General features: G+C 31.4%; 1 protein-coding gene across 2 annotated transcripts; it reads right to left on the reverse strand.

Annotated features, from left to right (window-relative positions):
* Positions 1-1,701: 1,701 nt before the first annotated feature.
* On the reverse strand, positions 1,702-19,996 carry LOC132745036 (uncharacterized). 2 transcript variants are annotated; one of them, XM_060733870.1, is made up of 9 exons: positions 19,780-19,996; positions 17,280-17,359; positions 8,823-8,885; positions 7,985-8,586; positions 7,586-7,744; positions 6,637-6,928; positions 6,126-6,197; positions 3,096-5,741; positions 1,702-2,741 (listed from the first exon to the last, which is right to left on the reverse strand). In XM_060733870.1, exons 4-8 carry the CDS (start codon positions 8,537-8,539, stop codon positions 5,347-5,349), a joined length of 1,473 nt encoding a protein of 490 aa, XP_060589853.1. In that variant the 5' UTR covers positions 8,540-8,586; positions 8,823-8,885; positions 17,280-17,359; positions 19,780-19,996; the 3' UTR covers positions 1,702-2,741; positions 3,096-5,346. The 2 variants fall into 2 exon arrangements, with proteins under 2 accessions (XP_060589853.1, XP_060589854.1); XM_060733871.1 differs by lacking the exon at positions 19,780-19,996 and having other exon boundaries at positions 17,280-17,554.
* Positions 19,997-22,876: the final 2,880 nt, after the last annotated feature.

A 22,876-nucleotide genomic window follows, 5' to 3' on the forward strand; every position in this document is an offset into this window, starting at 1 on the left:
TCGAATCCGCATTGGAATCAGACAAAATGTGTTTAAAAGATTGGCTCTGGAATATGGTGTATTTTCCGAAAATTTATACAATTTATCTACACAAAGAACAAATCTCTGGTCTAAAAAGTGACCATGACAACTCCAGGACATATTTCTTGGGTTATGGCTTAAGGCTATATATTGAGCAAAAAAAACTGCCAACTTGTACAAAATCGAATCCGCATCAGACAAATGGTATTGAAACGAGTGGTTATGGAAAAAGGCTTTTTTCCGAAAATTTATACAATTTATAAGCAAAAAGAACAAATCGCTGACCATTCCATGCGGAAATCTCACGTACATATTTCTAGTGTTAGGGCTTTGGACTTTATAGTGTGTAAAGAACACCCTCCAAAATTATACAATATTGAATCTGCACTAGAAACAAATATGGGTGTTTAAATGGCTGACTCAAGAAAATGGTGTATATTTTATTAAATCTTATAGAACTTATATACATAAAGCTCGAAATTTTATTTCGCAAATCGGTTAACTTAATATACAGAAAGAACAAAACGCCGGTACAAAAAAGAACTATCATTCCACACGGAAATATCACGGATAGTTTGCTTTTGGTAGTGCTAAGGCGTTTCATTGTTATAATGAAGACCCTCCAAACTCGGACTAACCGAATCAGCTACGATCGAAATCAATCAATTGGGTTTTAAGTAGTTGCCTCGAGAATATTGCTGTTTTTTATGAAAATTGATACAATTTATACACATAAATAACAAATCGCCGATACAAAAACAAACGGCCATGCCACGTAGAAATCTATTTAATTATTCTGATTTCACATTGACCTTCAATTGATATTGGCTCTCTAGGTCAAGTTATTTACCAAGAGTATAATACCTTAGTTATAGATTATATGTTTGATTCATACTTGAAGTGAAAAAAGAGCACTTATTTCTACACTGAGATGACAAATGTGACCTTGACCTTTGAAAGCCATTGACTAGGTCAAATATAAAATTTGAGTTTTATTTTGTGAAAGGAAAATTATCTTTCGTAGGAGCGCTCTTTACTATAACTTTCTTCATTTTGTGTAATTGTAGAAATAAGAAAAAGAAAAAGTCCACCGAGTCACCCCAGCCGGTGGTTCTTGTTTTTTTTATTACATTTGCTATACGTAACGAGATACTGAAAATTAGTATAAGCTAAAAAATACCATAAAACTGAAACTGAAAAAATCAATATTAATAGTTTAAACAGTAAATACTGTAACAGTACTTTTGATTACAAGTCATAATTGCCACAAATTTAATAACTTATTTCAGATGTAATCATAGAAAATTATTCAATATTTATATTATATTTATAACAAAAAGTAGTAGAATCTTTATTCACAATATATATACATGATAAAAATCTGGAAGAAGAGTGATCCCTCGGAAACATTTATGACAACAAAATAACATGAAAACTGCAGACTCGGTTTGACAGAGTCTGTACATGAAGGGTAAGTTAATAACATACAGCATCAAATACATTTCAATATAACAATGCATTTTCATTTTAAACGAACACGAAATACCAGTCGAGAATTTATTCAGCATAAAACATACTTATACAAATAAGAAATGCATATAGCCTATATAAATTCAATATACAGAGTAAACAGAAACAACAAAAAAATAAACAAAAAAAAAACATATGGACATAAATTTTTTCAGTAATTGTCATAAAGTAATCAACAGAAGAGGTTGTTTCAAACGAAAATTTACGATTAAAAATAAAATTATGACAAGGAATGATTCATTAACTTAAGACACATATATTTATATAACGAAATTTCTTTACTTATCTATAATAATTTTCTTGTTGCATTATACAATTCCTTTTATATACAAGAGAAACAGATCTCGGTAACAGCTATCTTTTTTTTTATTGTTGACATGAGAGCTATAAATTTATAAAATGTTGGACACTTGCAATGAAAGCGTTTAAAATTTCATAAATTTTTATATGGCTTATAATATTACTTGTTACAGGGACCGATCCAGAATTATGATCATTGAAAAATATTCAAATGTAATATTTATTCATAAACAATGTTATTCCTTTATTTATATCAACTTGTATCTTATGTTTTGTACTCACCGTGACGGCTTTAGTTCAATTAAAATGTTTCAATTTTTCAGCTTTGGCAACTCGTTCATGCAATATTCTTAGGTTTGTTTTGAATCACATGTTCCAATGAAGAATGTTTTTAAAATTAAAGAATATTTCCTGTTAATTAGTAAGTTAGTAAGTAGTTAGTTAGTGAGTGAGTGAGTGAGTTAGTTAGTTAGTTAGTTAGTTAGTTAGTTAGTTAGTGATAATGATAATGAGGACTGAAATGTGGGCAAAACTAAACATTCATGGTGTAAACACCGTGTTTTCTTTATCGGCAATTATGGATTCGGTTATTCGAGACGTTTCTTATTAATTAAATTGAAACGCTATAGTAACTGTTGTTTTTTAAAAATTGTATTTATTTTCTTTAAACTAAATACAAACTATGTAAATGTGTATGTGCTCCGACTGAATGGTCATATGTTTTGTATATATATACTAATAAATCTAGAATAAGAGAAGCACAACAATTCAAACTGTTCATTAGATAACGAAAAGAAACATAACTAAGACTCCGAGGATAGCAACAACCAGTCCAGCTACCATAAACAGCCCACTAACCCAAGTGTCCTTTGCCTCGAAATTTACATATCCTGAAAATTATACAAAAAAGAATTACTTTTCTATATCATCTCATGAAGATGATGTATATTTCAGACTAAAAATAATTTATACATTTACAGTACCATAACATTGACGCCAATGTGATGGATTAACAAGTTTAATTAAATAAATTGTATTTTAACATTGTGTGCTCCTGCTCGTTACATTTTTTGTTCCTATTATTTACACAACCATTTTTATCATTAAAATATTGATCATAAATTGAAAATATTTGTATTTATATTCAATATGTATTCAGACAAAAACGGCACATATAGTTTTACCTTAAATATTATTTCCTGAATACAAATGTGGTGGCTACCTAAAACTATCATAATCCTTACCTGTTTCGAATGAAAACTTTTTCTTGCTGTCGAACCTTACCCTATACTTGGTTGACTTTCTGATCTTGTTTGTTATCATATGGTATGTTAAGCAGCATGAAGGTATAATATCGCAACTTTCTATTATAATAAGAACGGCTTTAGAAAGGTTGTCGACGCTACGAATTAACTCTTGAAGTGCATGAGTGGTTAATGTTACCTCGTAAAGATGTACACGTTCAAGACTTCTCATTTCAGGAGCTAAGACGAATTTTCTATCACTAAAATCAGCATATTCAATTGCAAAACTTTTTATTTGCGTCAACTTTGTAAAGGTTCCCGCCGCGTAGAGGGATACCTGTTCTTTTGAAAGGTTCTTTAAGCGTAGCGTGTCAAGATTTGCTGCATTTGGCAGACTGCCTTCCAATTCCTTGTGAACATTGGTTGAAAGTTTTCCAGTATAACACATGTTTAAAACAGAAGGATTGACTCTTAGTGTTGAGATAGGTATGTTGCCAAGCCGTAACGTCTGCAGATTCTTATGTCTTGAAAGATCTAATACGCCACATTCTCCGCTGTGGTCCGAATCTTCACATACAATATGACACAACCCAACCTCTGTCATTTCTGACTTTCCATTTATGTGAGCAAGTAAATCTTGAATGTCTGTATGAGATAAACGAATGCTATTTAGGCGTAATGACGTCAAAAGATCCATGCCAAATACTGTTCTTATAATCTCACGGGGAAGTTTTGTATACTTTGTGAGGTATTGTCCATCGATAAAGTTTGCAAAACATAAGTCGAGGCATTTTAATGTTTTTTCAGAGTTTGTCAATAATTGTTCAAGATCATGTTTTGGTGGCGTAGCAATAACTTCTATCTTCTGAAGGCATTTCAAATTTGGAAGATCAATTTTTAAGAGTCTATCTGACACTTCTTTTGTTGACCTACTTTGCTCTATACTTAATGATTTGATATTATCTGTATATTTTTCCGGATGATCTTTACGAGTGTTTTGAACCTTTTGTTAGTAATTGAATTATCTAATACAATATCCTCTAGATATAAGTAAAAGTCTCGATGATTGTTTCTCAACATTTCTTGTAAGATATCAGTCTGCATAGACTGAAACGACTTTACAACTTCCCAACATTTTCGATACTCTGGTAATGACGTTCTTCCAGATAAACGGCACCTGTAGCGACTTATTGTTTCGTCTGTTGACATTATAGACCTCTGTAAATCTGCAATATTCTCATAAGCCACAGGACTAAAGCCACCCAGGAATACAAACATATTTGACAGCTGCAAAATGGATTCCAATGTACTGTACTCCGTAAGAAGACTCTTTTTTAAATCTGGATTGCATGTACTCGCATGAATATACAGTGCAGCGAAATATTCTTGAATGGTTTTATGCTGAAACGAAAAGTTACTTTTCCTACCTGAAATCTTTGTATAGTCTTTATTCTGGGATAACAATCCTTTGTTAAGGAAAAGGCTTTGTTCATCGGTTGAGATAAATTTGTCCACTATATGGTCCTCAAAAAGAAGTGCTGATTCGTTTCTCCCACTGGTAAGTGTTTCAAATGCTAATTTCCCAAGCCTTAAAAGTTGCTGGTAGTGATGCAAACACTCTTTATTTGCTGACAAGCACACAGGATGATTTACACTTTCATTTGAGGCAGTTTCTGTGACAGTCACGTCTGTAAAGCTCTTACCTCGAACAAGATTGAGTTCTATAGTGTTGCTATAGATCTGACATTGAGAATTTCCTATTGTATAGTCGTCGAACCATAGGCAAATCAACTGTAAAAATATGTAAGGTATGGACATTAAAGCATCAATTTTTGTAGATGACACAGCGGTTCGAAAGTCTTCTACCTTTTTTGAAGTCCTATACGCTCTATTAAATAGCTTACGGCCGAAGCTAATAACTGGTTTGATTTTGTCTCGTCGAATTCAAGAAGCTCATATAGCATATCGATTTGACTGTTTTGAATTTTTGATGAATAAAGTTTCCATGGACGTGTTGTAGTGAGGATTGTACAGTTTGGCCAATGTCGTCGATGGGGAATAACATCACCCTTGTGTTTGCAGTTTTCTGGATGCATCCATTCATCCAACCCATCAAGTATAATCAACACATTCTTTTCGAGCAATATTTTGTCCAAAAATCTTCTGCTGTAAATGTTAGGGTCAGGCATGCTTTTTTGCAACATGTGGTATATCATTTTATTTATATGGCACTCATTTGTATCTGTTTCTTTTAAAGATATAAAAAAACAATAAAATCAAACATCTTCAAAGATGTAAGATCTTCCGTTTGATAAAACATTGCTGCCTTAATAACCGGTAAATGTGCCTGGCACCATGTCAAGCAAACCTTTTTTACAAATGAGGTCTTTCCGATCCCCGCCTTTGCAATGACATAAACTTCTGTATACGGTTGTTTACCGGAAAAGAAAATATCTTTGTATGAACATATTTCATTTTTAGATGAAGCATTATTTGCATCTAGGAATGCATTTGTTATTTCTATTGATCTGATTGTTGGCTGCACGTAAACTTCTTCAAGCGGAACATCATTTTCTATTACCAACGGAGAGATAGGTAATGTTCCTTGGGAACGTTTGTAAAATTTTACTAAATCATGGCGTAACCCTGAAATTATAGACACAATTTTGTAAGCTGAAACAATTTCTAAACTGAAGTAACTGAAGCACGTTCATTAAAACAAAAGCACAAGAAAATAAGATCATTCGTCAAAAAGATATTCTAAATTTACATTTAGTAAGAACGTTTAGCTCTTAATCGGTATTCTTTTATTTATCTAGTGTTTCTAAGCTTGTTGTTAACAGCAATGTTAAAGACAGAACGTCGGGTTGTACTTTATGATACAAGTTTATAAACTATGTTCTTTTTTTTTTAATTTGCAAGTACATTAAATATAATAAAAAATTATGGTTATAATCTTTCAGAACAAAAGAAATATGCGTCTTAAGAAACAAATTCAAACATTTTTGAACAACAGTTAACAGCACTTACTTTTACAAAGGCGTTTGTACTTCAAACAGGAAAGTATATCAAAACCATAGGCTTGCTGAGGAAAATCATTTGCTGTAAATGCGAAACAAGAAGAATTGATAAATAGATTCGTTTTTCTTTATTTTATCATAAATTACTTATATAGCAAAACAAATTGGGTTTGTAGTCTAGCTTAGAAAACTTTCTCAATGACTACTGATCTGGGACATTAAGTTTTATGAATATTGTCTCACACCGTTGATTTATAAATCATATGGGATTAATTATAAGTAGTTCACTTGCACAAAATACATCAAATACTTGTGAATTTTTTGGGAAAGCCGAGCAGGTGGACCGGATGCCGAGATATGACTTAAATCGGTTTAACAACAAAGAAATTTATTGGTAAGCATAATACACATAAATCGTTGTGAGGACGTTATTAACTCATATACATAGGCATGTATAAACACGGTCAAACCAACATTGCAATGTATATCTCGTCAGTTTGACAAAAATCAACATAGCTTACCAATTCCCTTTCGGAGAATTTCATCGACTACTTCACTTTTAATTTCTTCTTTCATTTTTATAAGAGCCTGCAACTTTATTGTGACTATGTAATCTAGTTGTGCAAGTGGTAGAGTTTCTTTGTTGGCTACCTCCGATTTAATGTCGTTTATCAATTTACGCGGTATCTGCATCGCATCTTCTTTATTCTGCATTTCTTTTTCCTTTCCAGTGGAAGAATCTATTTCTTCACCGGCGGTCTCTAACGCTTTATTTAGATCTTCCACATGAACAGTTATTTCATTCTTCTTCAGCTGAAAAATGAAAAACAAAATCATTATATTGGCTCGAATTTTATGTAACACTTCAAAATACACGTATAGCTTCGTAAATTAAGCTTTAAATATGTTGACCTTTGTATATGTAAAGTTTTTAACGTAAGATTTTAGAGATCCTGTATGTTGAAATTAAGGACTTAAGTGAAATTCTATATATGTATATTATTATGCTTCTTCAACAATTTTCAAACACCGAAGAATATGTAAAGTATGTACTGCAAATATTTGTCCATAATCATTAAAATATATAAATTTCTTATTGAAAAAATATCTAAGACTTTATAGAAAATAAATTTCAAATGACCTACCTTTATTAACATGTAATGTAAATTCGGTAATATCTTTACAAAGAATGGTTTTTGGAACTTACAATATTGATAAATCTTCATTAGAGCAATATATTTATGATAAAAAAACCTATAAAATTGAGTTACAGGATCTTTAAAAAAAATCTACTTCACTTCTTTGATAACTATAAAATATAACATAATTTTTCAGTAGCTATTTATCGCCCTCATTGTCCAATGAAAATTGACCTTACAAACGTGCAGAATTAAAATTTCAAATACACGCCATTGAAGATATGTTCAATGTTTATACAATGTTTAATTGAACGTCATGCAATTCACCAACCAAGTTAAGCTGTTTCACTGCTTCTTGTGCTGTTTCGTTATGAGCCAAACATTCAGCATCGGAAAGAAGACTTATCAAACTGTCAATATAAGTTTCTAGGTTTGTTCGTGAAACAATCAAATCTCCAGAATGTCTAATATCATTGCCCATATCACGCATCTAAAATAAAACACAATTATTGTAGTAATGTTAATAAAAAAATTCAACACATTGACACTTTGTAATTTCATTAATTGGAAGTTATGCTAAATGTTATGTTTTTGTCAAAGGCCGATTGTTATATTGTGTTTTGTGTGCAATATACCTGTATTCACCAGATAATTCACTAATTGTTATAGCCAATGCTTTCATATGAACGGTTAAGAAACTCTTTAAAAAGAAATACAATGTAAAGATTACCTTAGTGACCTTATTTACTTTCTCACGGAGCAGATTTGGCATTGTGCGTCCAAAACTTTTCTTACATATAAGTATGGAAAGATACCCATTAAAATCCACATCTTTAAGACTCTTGGCATTTCTGTAACGATTTGTAGGAGGCACAAAACATTTCGCTATTTCGACTAAGTCGGTGCACCATCTTGTTGCGTCTGTACTTTTCCAATTAGGTATCTGTCTGTGCTGTTTTCGTATTTCGTCTCGGATATGATGGCAAATGTCCTTTGCACATTTTCTTCCAGGTACCTCTCCTTGAATCGTTGAACTATGGGAAACACATCTATTTTGACGTCCCTTGTCACAAAAGTTTTTCGTTGGACAGCTCAAAATAAGTTCAGTCGTACATGAGTTGCAAATGGAACTTTTATTTATCTTGTGCTTTGTGAGGGCTGTTTGGATGAACTTATTTAAATCGTCTTCCAAAGTGGATTCTATTCCCTGTTTTGTCAAATTCATTGCCATATGACTTTTCATCCAGTTCAAAAAACCGTCTTTTTTTAACAACGAATCCATCATTTGTGGAAGTTATATTCTTGTTTCAAGACTCACTTATCTTATAAGACCTAAAAAGGGTGAAAAAGGGTATGCTTTATTAAATAATTGACAATTATTGATTTATAAAAATAACTTGAAAGTATCTAGTAGATAACAAAATGGTAGATCCCTTATTATCAAGTAAAATCAAAGTAAAATACAATAAAGAAAAATCAACCAAGCTTAAGCATCTTAAACAAAAATAGTCTTCATTACCCTGTGAGGTTTAATGTGAAATGAAATGATGGTATTCAAAATATATTACCCTGCTAACAAAATCTTTCGTCTGTGACTGTGTCGTGATCACGTGTTTATAATTGTTTTATTTCTGAAAATTGAATCAAACATTTCAATGTAGAATTCAGTATAACGTTTAATGAAAATGTATATATAAATAAATCGTACAAAACAACCACATATATCGAATTACCTTTGTTATTTTCGTATGTTACAAATCTGTCCGCTCCATCATAGAACAATATGTGATGCATGCGTTTCTGGTTAGTAGCTCAAAACGAGGGCTCAACGCGAAACTAGTCTTTGTGCATTTTTTAAAAATGTTCAGGAGATGGAAAGAACTTTCTTATTCATTACATTTTCAGAATTTTTCAATGTTATATAGATATAGTATGTATTTAAGAGAACTTCAACCATACTTATTTCAGTTTTGATAATCTGTTCATTAAAAATGATGTTTTAGTAAGAAATGTCACATAGAATAATTTTGCGCCAGAATATTGTCATATATGGCTTAATGATTGAATGCGAAACTATTCTATGTGATTTTATTAAAAAAGCACACTAGTGCATCAGGGTATGTTATAATAACAATATATGATAGAAAAACAGTTTTTTAATGATCTGATGAAAAATTCACATAGACTAGTTTCGCCCTGAATTTTGTGAAAAAAAATGACAAGAAATTTTGTGCGAAACTAGTCTAAGTGATGTTTAGGATATGAATGTATGAAATTCAGTTCAGGCTTGAAAAGAATTATTTTATAATTTGATTAATGTTAATTAAACTCATACAGTGCAAACAATAGAAACATTACTTATATTTTATATAATATCTGTATCATAGAAATCAGTATTAATTACATGACTTGGTTTCACAAACTACTGTTTATTAATTCTTAATAGGATATGACAAATGTTATCCTTAATCCTACAATATGACAATTTTACTTCTTACTTACAAGCAGACAAGACAAATGCAAGTCGTCTTCAAATATTTTTTTAAATACAAAGGTAATTTAGTAAAGGACCATCCCCTTCTTCCCCCACTCCTCTCCCAGACAGCAATGGCTGTCATCTTAAAATGGCGCAGTTCACAGAAGCCTGTTAACCAGTCTTTGATGAATCTGTGCACCATACCATGTCATTCAGCTCACTTTTGATGAAGAAAGAAATTTTATTTTGCTATATAGAATTTCTATCAAATGAGGGAACATAACTAATAGAATTTCGAAGTTGAAAAGGGGCATTCCTCCTAAACATTTTGCTTGCAGGATAATGCTTCTTTCTTTTGATATGATATGCAAGTGTTCCAAGTTTCATATTGAAACCTTAGATGGTCTTTAAATCATTAAACTTAATGAGCAATTTTAATAAAAATTGTATGTTAAAAAGGGGCATCTGACACCAAATATATAGCTTTTAGATTAATGCCCCTTGTGTCACAATGGAATCTTACATTGATAAGCAAATATTCAAAGTTTCAAACTTTTAAATTGTTTGCATTTGGGACTGCAGTCAAGATTTTTCACATTCCCAACAATAACAAGACCGACTCAGCCACTATTACAGCTCGACATTTTTTATTTGAAATATAAGACCTAAGAATGAAAAGCAGTCAACCCACTGTGCCATTTAAAATTTCGTTTTAATGCATACATCTAGGACTAGGCATATCACAATGCAACAAATCATCGATGAATCTTGCATTTCTAATCTTGGGGAGATGTAACCCAAATAAATAATGTATTCTATCTGCTTTGGACTAGAGAAAAGAACATGATAGTTCTTCAAACCAGAAACAAATGTACATGTGTATGTAAACATTGATTTGCTATAATGATGTTAAAATTAATTCAGAAATAGAAAACTGCTGAAATATCATGATTTTATGGATTTTGTCACTTAAGTGAATACCCCCCTCTCCTAGCAATATCAGAAACAAAATCACAGCATTGACCTGACAGAACTCATTTCCACAACTATGTCAGGCCCTTCTCGCATATGGGTGAAGAAGCTTAACAAGAAAGTTCTTGGATAATGGTATACACGTATTATTCAAACTGATATGATAAGCATGTTAATATTAATGGAACTCATGTTCCCAAAGATGAAATACTTTCAAAGGCAAACTAGTGGCAAGAATTTATGGAAGCAATACGTTAGAATTAGGTTAGTTAACTGTGTTTTGCAAGACTATGTGTTAAAATTTTTAACATATACCATGCAAGTTTTATATGGTTTGTCATTTACTCTTGCGACCAAAAATTTCATTCATGACTTAGGTAATATTTGTATGTCACTCAATCAATATCTTTTACATTCTGTCAAGTAAGTTGTTGGACTGTGTACCCAGTTCAAGAGGATGGAGTCATTTTGATTTGCCCTTGCTTGTTATGCTGTCCGCTGTCATGTCAGACTTCCTTACACTGAGAAAAAAGTAGAATATGGCTAAAATTGCACACATTTCTAGTTATTTCAAGGTTAATCGGATGAAAAATATCTTGAATACAAATCAAAAGGCAATTTCAGTCAAGCATTTGATTTATTATGGAGGGGTGTTGGTTCTATATTCTCAGGCTGAGTGAAATTTCTGTGTGACATGATCTCAGATATTAAGTTTAATGTTCATTTTTGCGACGGACGGGCCATAGGCAAGTTTAGAGCTATGTCATCTACACATGGGATTTCGTCGGTTACAAACGCGCAAGTGTCCTCTACCGAATAACAGCCAAAAAAATAGTACAAAAATTTGATCCTATGAAACTCCCATACTTTGTTGGGATATCTTAAAAACTTCCATATTTAGCCTTTTCAATTTCAAATTTAGTTATCCAAGTATATTATTGGGCAATATGCAAATAACTGCTGAAACGATTTACCGCTGTCGAAAAAGTAGGACAGCAAATTATGCTATAATTAAGGAGTAAGCTCAATAATTCATAGAAATTATTAGTAGGAAATAAATATTTCTCCACTAAACATTTTTATGAAGAGATCAAAAGTTTTTCGTTAAGTTATTCAGGAAATTTGGTATGTGGACTGACGGACAAACACTGAAAATAACTCAAATTTGTTGTTTCCATTGATTCTTAACACTAGTTTGCAGTTTGCTTACTAGTTAAAAAAATCATAATTAAAGAAATATAATGCCTGAATTGAACAAATTTTAAAAATTATTCAATATTGATTCAAACAAAATTTCAATGCAAGCCATTACCAACTAAAGTGTGTGATTTGGAATAATTTTTTAAGGTTGTTTTACTATTTTTAACGATCTGAATTAATGTACCTATTGAAATAATGCAATTGTATAGAAAAACTGATATAAATTCCTTCACATAGGCTACTTGACTTAAAAAGAGATGTAAATATTAATGCGAAACTAGCCTATGTGCAAATTTTTTGCAGATAGACTAGTTTCGCATTGAGCAAATATAGCCTTTTGAGATACAATAGTATGGCAAATATGTTTTGTGTCCTTAACTATGCATAGGAAAAGGAAGATTTTAGCACATAATGTGAGGACTATATAGACTTTTCAGAATCTGTAAAAAAGACCTTTTATGAAAAAATGTCACATAGACTAGTTTCGCGTTGACCCCTCGAAATGATTTCGACAGAACTAAAGGTGAAATTCAAAACTGTGTTTAATATGTCGTTGTTTTTTATTGTTTTTATTGTAATTTTTTTAAATGATTCTGACGGCAAAAATGTTTACCTTAATGAAATGATGTGTGGCGGAGATGAACGATACTAAACGAAGCTAAAACGTTCAATTCAAAGCTGCAGGTTGACGATATGAGTTTTGTAGCTTAAACATATAGCTGTAAAGCAACATTTTCTCTCACGACGTGAGGCATTTAATTGTACTTCTATTGTCTATATCTATAATTATGAAAATATCATCAAGTTCATGTATTTAATGCAATTGAAATTGCAAGTCTTACGTGTACACTGTTTTAAATAATACTATAAGACTAACAAAACATAGTCAGTTGTCTCTATTGTAATCAAGATGGTCATTATTTCCTTTTCAAACACGTTTTTTTGCCTTTGTTATTTTTCATTTGTGTCATCATATTAACTTATTATGAGAAATAATCAAGGAAAATATTCTTTCAAATGATCTGTATAACGATTATAAAAACACAACAGCTTAAATGTTTTAGTGTACCAATAAGTTATCGTATTCACAGCTTAAATGTAGTATTGCGATATCATTTAGGTCCGTTAAACATATTTTTAAAATGCCTATAATGTCGATGTTAAAGAAAATAAAAACAATGTATTGTCTTAATTATTTATAACGGACATAATAGCATGTTACCAGTTAAAAAAGAATCACAAACTCGTTTGAAAATAAAAGGATTTGGACATGACGTGTCTTATATGGTTATACATTGTTCTCTCAGTATATTAATCTATGTAAATTGATATGAATAAATGATACAACGTATAATTAAGAATATATGTCATTGATTGCAGACATATGCAATTTATTTCTATGATGAATAAGGTAAGACAGTGGAAATAATTTTCTAAAGTGACTGAATTATATTTTGTATTCTTTTTTACGGTCAAAAACACTTAATTTGAAAATTGTTTATGAATATAGGCAATGGTTCGCTGCAAAATCTGATTTATAGGGTCCAAATTACTCTACAATATTTGAAATGAATATAAGAATAATGAATGAATGTTACTAATTTTGAAACAATATACCGATGAATTCCATATAGTCGACTCTCTTCCTTTTTGCAACAAACGCCAAGTTGCAGACAGGAAATAATTTTGCATATAAATGTAAAATAATAAATGATTGATTAACTGACTTTGATACTACTGGAAATATGTTTGTAATAAATTGGACATTTTCTTTATATATGGGTTTTGACGAGGTATATTATCATTATAACGATTGTTCAAAGCATAACTCAATCTGAAAAATAATAGACAAAACAAATGTTTATATCATGATTATTTGATTAACTTCTACCAACTTTGGAATACGCATTGGCGTCTTGTTACACGTACATTGAAATACGCATTGGCGTCTTGTTACACGTACCCAAAAATGTCTAACAATTTATTTCATACACGTCATAAGGGTAAATAAATAGAAGGTTTTACAGTTTCGGTTTAAAAAATAACCAATAGAGCTCAACAAATCCAGTGCGGTTGACGCTTTAATATATAAAATGTAAACATTTTATTTTCTTGACCCTTCTTTTCATAAACACTGTTCAAAACAATGCTAATGTAAACTCGCTAAAGTATTATTATTTAAAACAAACTTTTTTACCTTTTATCATTCATATCATGTTTCGTTAAGCTGTGTATATATGTCTTGTTGCATAAAAGCTATTTAACAGTTATTTAGTTTACGGGTTTTGGATTTCGTTGTCAAATAATATGAGATCTATTATGACATTATGCATTGTTCGCAACCATTGTACAATGTCCTTGAACAAATCGTTTATAGATTTCAGGATAAAAAAATAACCATGTTTCAATGTTAAAGAAACAACTTTAATCCAAATTAAAATTTTTATGAGTTTTCAAGTGATACGACAGAAGTAAAATAGAAAGTGTAATTTACTGCAGTTTTATAACTTTGAAAAGCAATTGTTTTTTGGTGGAGAGGTATTTCAATATTTACATAATTTTAAGATATCGAATTAAACAATATACTTTAAATCTCTATAATGATCTATACAATTTCATAAATTGAAAACTATTTTTTTAAATCAAAGAAACATTTCAAATTGAAAATAGCTGCTAAATTTGGATTTTGTAATAGATAAAATACATGTATGTGTCTGCGTACAAATCATTGCTATGTGCCTAAATTAAAAGATATAGGTTAAACGGATGTGCGACATCAACACAATAGCAGTGATTTGATATGGGAGTGATTTATTTCTTCGGTTTCCTTTTTTTATTTGTATTCAAAGGTAATATTTTTGTATTGCATATTATGTGATAAAGATTTTCGAATCGTTTACACAAGAATAAATCAATGAAACCATGTTATATAAACCGAAAGTAGGCCATTTTTATATGACGCGTTTAAATCATAGCAGCGTATCACTACACGAAATTGCATTTCGGTGTCAACACTTCATAAAAATGTCATTCTAAGAATTATTATTCAAGGTATATTAATGGTTAAGTTAAAATGATAATCCTTTAAGTTCAGAAACAAAACAGATCTTTATCATGGAAACGCTTGTTTTCATGACATATAAATACAAGCAATTATCATAGTTTTGCAAGCAATCCATAAGTCCCCTACCGGTAAGAGCCCAAGCAACATTCTGAAGGGCCATTGGCCATTCACTTACGTTCCTATTTTAAGTAAATTTGTTGAAATAGTGATCACAGGAAACAGTTTTTATGTACAGGACAGACGGACTGAAGGACACTCTAAAGTTATTTTTTAAACATCCCTGTTATCAAAATATAACATTTTCAAAATCCTATATCTCGTTCCAAAATAAAAAGGGATTGTCCAATCAGTCCCTCTTTTTAGCCTAAAAACAGGGTTTTTGTGTGTAAATATTGGAGTTATTTTTCACAAATGGTGAATACAAAAAAGAACAAGTGACTCTTTTTTCATCAATTTAATTGAAAATTTGACTAAAAAACATTGAATAAATACATATAACAAACATTTTGTTCGATCGATCATGATTGAAGAAGTGGGAGTAAACATTACCAATTTCTCAAAAAAAAGTCTAAGTTCAAAAGGGGCATAATTCTGAAAATAGTCTTGCTAGAGTATTGAACACTCACAAATGTTGAGTGATAATAAGAAACATTTATATGAAGTTTGAAGTAGATACATTCAGAAAAAGAAGTTATTAAAAAAAACAATGTTTTTTTCATGAAAATTTTAAGTTCAAGGAGGTAATTCTGATAAATTTTGTGCTAGAGTTGTAAAACCTTGTCACATATGATGTGGTTGATGACAAGCAACTTATATTTAAAAGTTTGAAGAAAATACCTTAAGAAATAAAGAACTTATAGTGAAAAAACTTAAAAACTAGAATCAGAAATCTTGAAATTCAGTCTATTTGTTGCCATAGCAACCAGAATTTTCAACATAGGAAGATAAGAAAAAGGATGTGCATAATTTCCATACTGCCATCTACCCATATGTCAAGTTTCATAATCATATTTTCAGTACTTTTTGTGTTATCACTGGATCCAGGTTATGTGTAAAATTTGCCATATTTTCAGTCTATTTGTTGCCATAGCAACCAGAATTTTCAACATAAGAAGAAAGAAAAAGACGTGCATAATCTCCATACTGCCATCTATCCATATATCAAGTTTCATAAAAAAATATTTTCAGTACTTTTGTGTTATCGCGGGATCCAGGTTATGTGTAAAATTTGCCATATTTTCAGTCTATTTGTTGCCATAGCAACCAGAATTTTCAACATAGGAAGAAAAGAAAAAGACTTGCATAATCTCCATACTGCCATCTATCCATATATCAAGTTTCATTAAAATATTTTCAGTACTTTTTGCGTTATCGCGGGATCCAGTTTTGTGGACGGACAGACTGACGGACGGACAGACGGACGGACTGACGGACGGACAGACAGACGGACGGAGGGTAAACCAAAAGTCCCCTCCGGTAAACCGGTAGGGGACTAAAAACATTTGTTATTAAAAAACAAAAAAAGCAACAGTAGAAATAACGATTTAAATGGTATGTACAGACGTACGTACATATATACGTACGTACGTATGTATGTGCGTGTGTACGTGCTTGCGTGTGTCGAGTTCGATTCAATCGGTTAAATAATGAAATTACAATACATGTCAAATACTTTGCATAATAGGGATAGACCGTGATAATAAATAAATACATATAAAGCAATAAAAAGGTATTGTTAACCAATAAACTTCTTAATGAAAAGTACAATATGTATTGCCAAGTCCTGTTTTCGAGTATCGGTTAGGCTACAAAGAGTTTGGAATATGTTTAAATGAAATATATTCCAGAGACTTGCGTTAATCATGCTTGTTTTATGTATTCAAAGTAAAAGAAGTAGAGTAATTATGCGATCAATTCGCTTCCGACAAAACAAAGGCTTTGTCAGGAAATAATGATGTACCAAAAAAAACTTCACAAATGATGTAGACAAATATCAAATACATACATACATACATACATACATACCTTAAACATAAAAAGAGTTAAAAAAATGATACTAAAGATAAAGAATATGATATTCTATGATATTTTAGATTTTCTGATTTAATTAAAACTTTTCAAATTTTACTTGTCAATAATGGAACTATGTTTTTTTCTGCTTTTACCTGACTGATTGTGTTTCATGCAATGCAAACAAAGCAGGTTAAGTGTAGATATCAATTTTACAACATGTTTATCAGCCATGTAATTTGGAAAAATTATCAAGACTTAAAAAGATGTTAATACGAGAAATGATTTAAAAAATTTATTTACCTGAAATTGATACCTCTTATATGTGCATTTGCTTGAAACTAGACCTCGATCCATACACACAGAACATGTCCTTTATGAACCTAAGGAAACAATATAAATGTTGTTTCATTGAAGTTGCCGCCATTGCTATAAATCAATTTTTCATAAATTAATTGCCTCAATTTGAATTAACATCCAAATTAATTAGTTTTGAATAGAAGAATTAATTAAGTAAAGATACATTGTCCGAATATAAATTTAAAGATTATGTAATCCACGGTAACAATTATCTGCCATTTGTTATGACTACCAAAACGCAACTGATCAATGCAAAAAAAGTAGAAGGTATGCAACTGAAAGTACAGAAATAGAAATAAGGGAGATTATATGGGAGGATCGATAGGGTATTTCCAATGCACAGTATGATTTACAATATCGCATATCAATTCAACCAAGAAGTATTCTAAAAGAAAAAAAAAACGCAGTAATACTTGGTTAACCATTGATGGTTTATTTCTTCGAGTTAGGTTTGTGCAGAAATAATGTGAACTCTTAGTAATGTCAAAGAACACAAATAATGTGTCCAATTTGCTTGGTTAAATCATATGTTTCTCAGATTATTATGTTGGTATACCAGCACAATTTGATTGACATAAAATCTATGTTTGATTGTATGTTACCAGTAAAATAGTGCTTTACATAATAAAAATTTATTTTAGACCTCCGACCTAATAAGGCAACATATTGTAACCTCTTTTGTAACATGATTCCGCCATTTTGTTTGTTTATGTTATTATGTCAGTTGCAAAATTTCAAAATCAAATTATTATTTATTGTTTTTCATCAATATTATTAGGGGATTGGGGTCAATTAAAAAAGAAATAGAAGAAGGAATCATGAAGAGAAATACTCTAAATACTGAGGGTTATGTCAATTGTTACTTTATCGCGAACGAATACTGCCTTTAAACGTTGGCATTGGCGAGTATTTCATATTCTACGTACGAGGCCTCTTAATATCCGAAATATTTACGGACAGAATTGGCGCAAAGGGTCACAACAGAAAGTTTAGAATTACAATCATTTATACTTCAGACAAAGCACTAAAATGATCTTCATATCTTAAAATGATTTTAGTAGAAATCGCAATTTTACAATTGATATTGATTAAACAGATATGCAATATTAAAAGGTGTAAAGCTATAAGATAAAATATTTTCAGTATATTAATAACAAGACGAATTATGTTGTTTCTATAATATTGTGGACGATCAATGAATTTGTGCATACGTCAGCTGCGCTAACAAAGTCAATATGCAAAACGTTTTTTTTTTTTTTTTTTTTTTTTTTTCGAAATATAAACACTGCATTTTGTAAATATATAGCTTTGTGCGCTATATGTATTTAAAAATGAAATTTGAACATCCAATCTTACAATATGGCAGAAAATGATATCATAATATGTTTATAATGATTGTGTAACTTTAGAAAATAAGACAAAATACATGTACTCGAAAGTTTCAAAAGTCGTTATTTTAACTGTGAAAGGAAGTCGTCGGATTTTATATTTTACAATTTCAATGTAGTTTCTACCAGATTTTTATGTGTTAACTCATTCCAGTGTTCGAGTCCCGGTTACACTGCATCATTATTCTACATTTTATTAATAAAAAGAGAATATGTTGGCATAAAGTGCATTTCAGAGACTTGCTTTAAACGTTTTTGTTTTATTTTGGTCTTTGTTTTGTGTTGTTTCTGTTGTTGTTTGTTTTTTTTGTTGTTGTTGTTGTTGACTTTTTTGGGAGGCGGTGGGGGGGGGGGCGTTTATTCAGTTTATCCTTTCGGAATCGAAAATAAGCAGTACAATCAATATGGAACAATCGGAGTGCCTCAACGCCTCAACGCCTCAACGATCATTCATAATAATCTAGGAGTTTAATTAATACGGATAAAAAGTATTTCTGCAAAGGATGGCGATATTTAAATTTGCTGATTGAATACGTACTTTTTTCCAAAAATAGAACAAATGATTTCTTTCTTGTCCATTTTTTTTTAAGTTAAGATATTTCATTTATTAACAATTCTCTTTACTCAAACAAAACCAAACCCATAGAAAAAATTCTGCATAGTCATTTATTTTACTCAGACATAAAAGAATGAAATTCAATATTACTTCAAAAAAGTAGGAACTTATTGTAAATTGTAAACAAAAACAGGGTGTAAAATGTCAAAAGCCAAATAAAAAAATAAATCTGAACTTAGATGAAATGCTGCGTCTTTTTAGTGATTTCGAACTATCAAAAGCATCCAAAGGTTCCAAAAATTATTGTTATTCTTTTAAAAAAATTTATGACTGTTATATCTGCTTTTAGATTATAAATTGTATTGTTTGCAATACAAACAAAGTCGGTGTTCTCATGTATTCTCCTATCAAGCAAAAGAAGTTAAGATATAGTATAAACTTTATAAAATTATAAAAAAAGAAACGTTTACGAAAACGATTAATTAAATAAAGTTCCTACCTGAAACTAACTTCTCATTGTTGCATATAGAAATACTATGTCCTTTTTGTGTATGATAAAAAACTAAAACGGATTCCTCTTGCAAAGGCCTCCAATCTAACAACGATTGTATTTACTTTTATAACGACCTTTATTACTGTTATCCAACCTGAAAATGTCTGTCATTTGTCTAAACTGCCTTGTAAATGAAATGGATTATGTTTTATCGAAGTCAATGTTTAATAATGCACAAATGCATTGTGCAACGGGGAATATCGAATTACAAATAATGGTAGGTTGACAAAGGATATTTCCACGGCATGACGATAAAAAAAACAAATAGAATTTAACCTTAACGTCCCATGCATATTTAAAAAAAATAATGCTTAATCATGGAAGAGCCGTCGTTTTTAAACTGAAGTGATTTTGAGGTTTATCAAGTGAGTTACTATAAATCAAATTATTGCATAAAAAAACGCGTGCACCGGTATGTATTATACATAAACGGAGTAGTGGATAAAATCACGCAAGCACACGCTGTCTATGCTTATTTGTAATATGCATAACACAGGGCTCGGTGTCCTCATATTTACATGTATTGTGTATTGAGTGAATAATAAAATCTTGAAAATCTTGGTGTAAAACTAGCTAACTGTCAAATGACCTGGCACGTAAAAAGCATGTAGTAACCGTTTTTTTATGACGCAACGTGGAATGAAAGAATCAGCTATATTCTTATAAGTAATAATAGCCCACGGGCATAAGTATGTGTCGATGTAAATGTTTGAAAACATTGTATATTAACCCTGCAATAATAGCCCACCGGGATAATTATGTGTCACATTAAGGTAGTACACCCCTAATGGGCACTATAAGGAATTGTAAATTTGACAACATAGGACAGTTATATGCCTTAAATGTCACCTGTTTGCAAAATTTAAACAAAATTTACCGTGTGGTTTATGAGTTATGGACATTTTTATGAACTAAAACTTTGCCATTAGAAGGGATTTTTACAGAAATGTAGGAAAACTCTAAATAATCTATAATATCATCATTATGAAAAATGTTTTTTCCTTTTGCTCATTGTTACGAATTAAACAATGACATATAAGGTAAAAATTAAAAAAGCAAATGATTGTATAAAAGTAACCCTACCCACCCACTTTTAACACTAATTTGACCATTTCCCTTTGTAAAAAGCCTTATTTAAAATATCCCTAAAATTTTTTCCAAAATGAGGGGGCTATTTTCAAAGTTTGCCTAAATTTTCTTTAATGTATTATTGGGTTGGTCTGCAAATATAAAATACTTTTACCGTTTAGTTTTTATTTTATTAAACTTTGAAAATATCTGGTATCATATTTGCTATTAAATTTGGCATTATTTAGTAAATAAATAACTACAATAATTATATAATTAAAATAAAACACTTTTTTCTTCCATAGGTGGTCTGAGAGATTAATAAAAAAGTATGTGAGAAGTTAGCAGTTAACAGTGAGCTAAGCAAAAAGGCATTACGATTTATATAGGGAAATCAATGATCTGCTGTTATGCTCAGCTGGGTAATCAATCTAGCAGAGCATTCCAAAATGAAGTGTAGAAATGCATTGCTGGTATGCTCAGCTGGGTAATCAATCTAGCAGGCCATTCCTAAATAGAGTGTAAAAATACTCTGCTGGTATGCTTAGCTGGCTAGGCAATCTAGCGGGGCATTCCAAAATATAGCGTAAAAATGCTCTGCTGGTATGCTCAGCTGGCTAAGCAATCTAGCGGGGCATTCCAAAATATAGTGTACAAAATGATCTGCTGGTATGCTCAGCTGGCTAAGCAATCTAGCAGGGCATTCCTAAATATAGTGTAAAAATACTCTGCTGTTATACCTAGCTGGCTAGGCAATCTAGCGGGGCATTCCAAAATAAAGTGTAAAAAGCTCTGCTGTTATACCTAGCTGGGTAGGCAATCTAGCGGGGCATTCCAAAATAAAGTGTAAAAATTCTCTGCTGTTATACCTAGCTAGCTAGGCAATCTAGCAGGGCATTCCAAAATAAAGTGTAAAAAGCTCTGCTGTTATGCTCAGCTGGCTAAGCAATCTAGCAGGGTATTCCAAAATATAGTGTAAAAATACTCTGCTGTTATACTCAGCTGGCTAAGCAATCTAGCGGGGCATTCCTAAATATAGTGTAAAAATGCTTAGCTGTTACGCTCAGCTGGCTAAGCAATCTAGCGGGGCATTCCATAATATAGTGTAAAAATGCTCTGCTGTTATGCTCAGCTGGGTAAGCAATCTAGCGGGGCATTACAAAATATAATGTAAAAATGCTCTGCTGTTATGCTCAGCTGGCTAAGCAATCAAGCGGGGCATTCCAAAATACAGTGTAAATATTCTCTGCTGTTATGATCAGCTGGCTAAGCAATCTAGCGGGGCATTACTAAATATAGTTTAAAAATACTCTGCTGTTATGCTCAGCTGGCTAAGCAATCTAGCAGGACATTCCAAAATATAGTACGAAATATGCTCTGCTGGTATGCTCAGCTGGCTAAGCAATCTCGCAGGGCATTCCTAAATATAGTGTTAAAAATGCTCAGCTGGCTAGGCAATCCAGAAAGCATTCTGAAAATGAGTGTAAAAATGTTCTGCCGGAATGATGAGCTGTCTTTGCAAACTAGCAGGGCATTCTTAAATAAAGTATAAATTTCGTTGGTCTGCAACTGATTATTTTGCACTCGTAGACTTTCTGAAATATTTAGTGCCAATGCAGATAATGACATTTTTGACTTCTACGGGATCCTCAAGTGTCTCCGACTAATTCTGGGACGACGCAGGCTTCCAGGATTTTTTGGTGTTAATGCAGATACTGACATTTGTGTATTTTTAGGACCATCCATTTGGTTGGTTTGCGAATGTTTCTGGAACACTCGCAGACTTTCAGAAATTTTCGGTGCCAATGGAGATAATGACATTTTTACTTCAAAAGTACCCTCCTGAGTCTATTTCGTTGGTCTGCGACTGATTCAGAGTCACTGGCAGACTTTCAGGAATTTTGGTTTCAATACAGAAAATGATATTTCTGACTTATTGGAACCTTCCTGAAGCCATTTTTTTGGTCTGCGACTG

This window comes from Ruditapes philippinarum, unplaced genomic scaffold (assembly GCF_026571515.1).
Source record: "Ruditapes philippinarum isolate M1 unplaced genomic scaffold, ASM2657151v2 ctg7703_1_1_1_1, whole genome shotgun sequence".
Classification (NCBI taxonomy): Eukaryota; Metazoa; Mollusca; class Bivalvia; order Venerida; family Veneridae; genus Ruditapes; species Ruditapes philippinarum.

What these genes read in the sequence shown, in the direction of transcription:
- LOC132745036 (XM_060733870.1), bottom strand. Translation starts at nt 8,539, where the DNA reads ATGATGGATTCGTTGTTAAAAAAAGACGGTTTTTTGAACTGGATGAAA. An exon ending in AATTCTCCGAAAGGGAATTG is followed by an intron (nt 6,198 to 6,636) that starts GTAAGCTATGTT and finishes TCGCATTTACAG; the next exon opens with CAAATGATTTTCCTCAGCAA. An exon ending in GTACAAACGCCTTTGTAAAA is followed by an intron (nt 5,742 to 6,125) that starts GTAAGTGCTGTT and finishes CTATAATTTCAG; the next exon opens with GGTTACGCCATGATTTAGTA.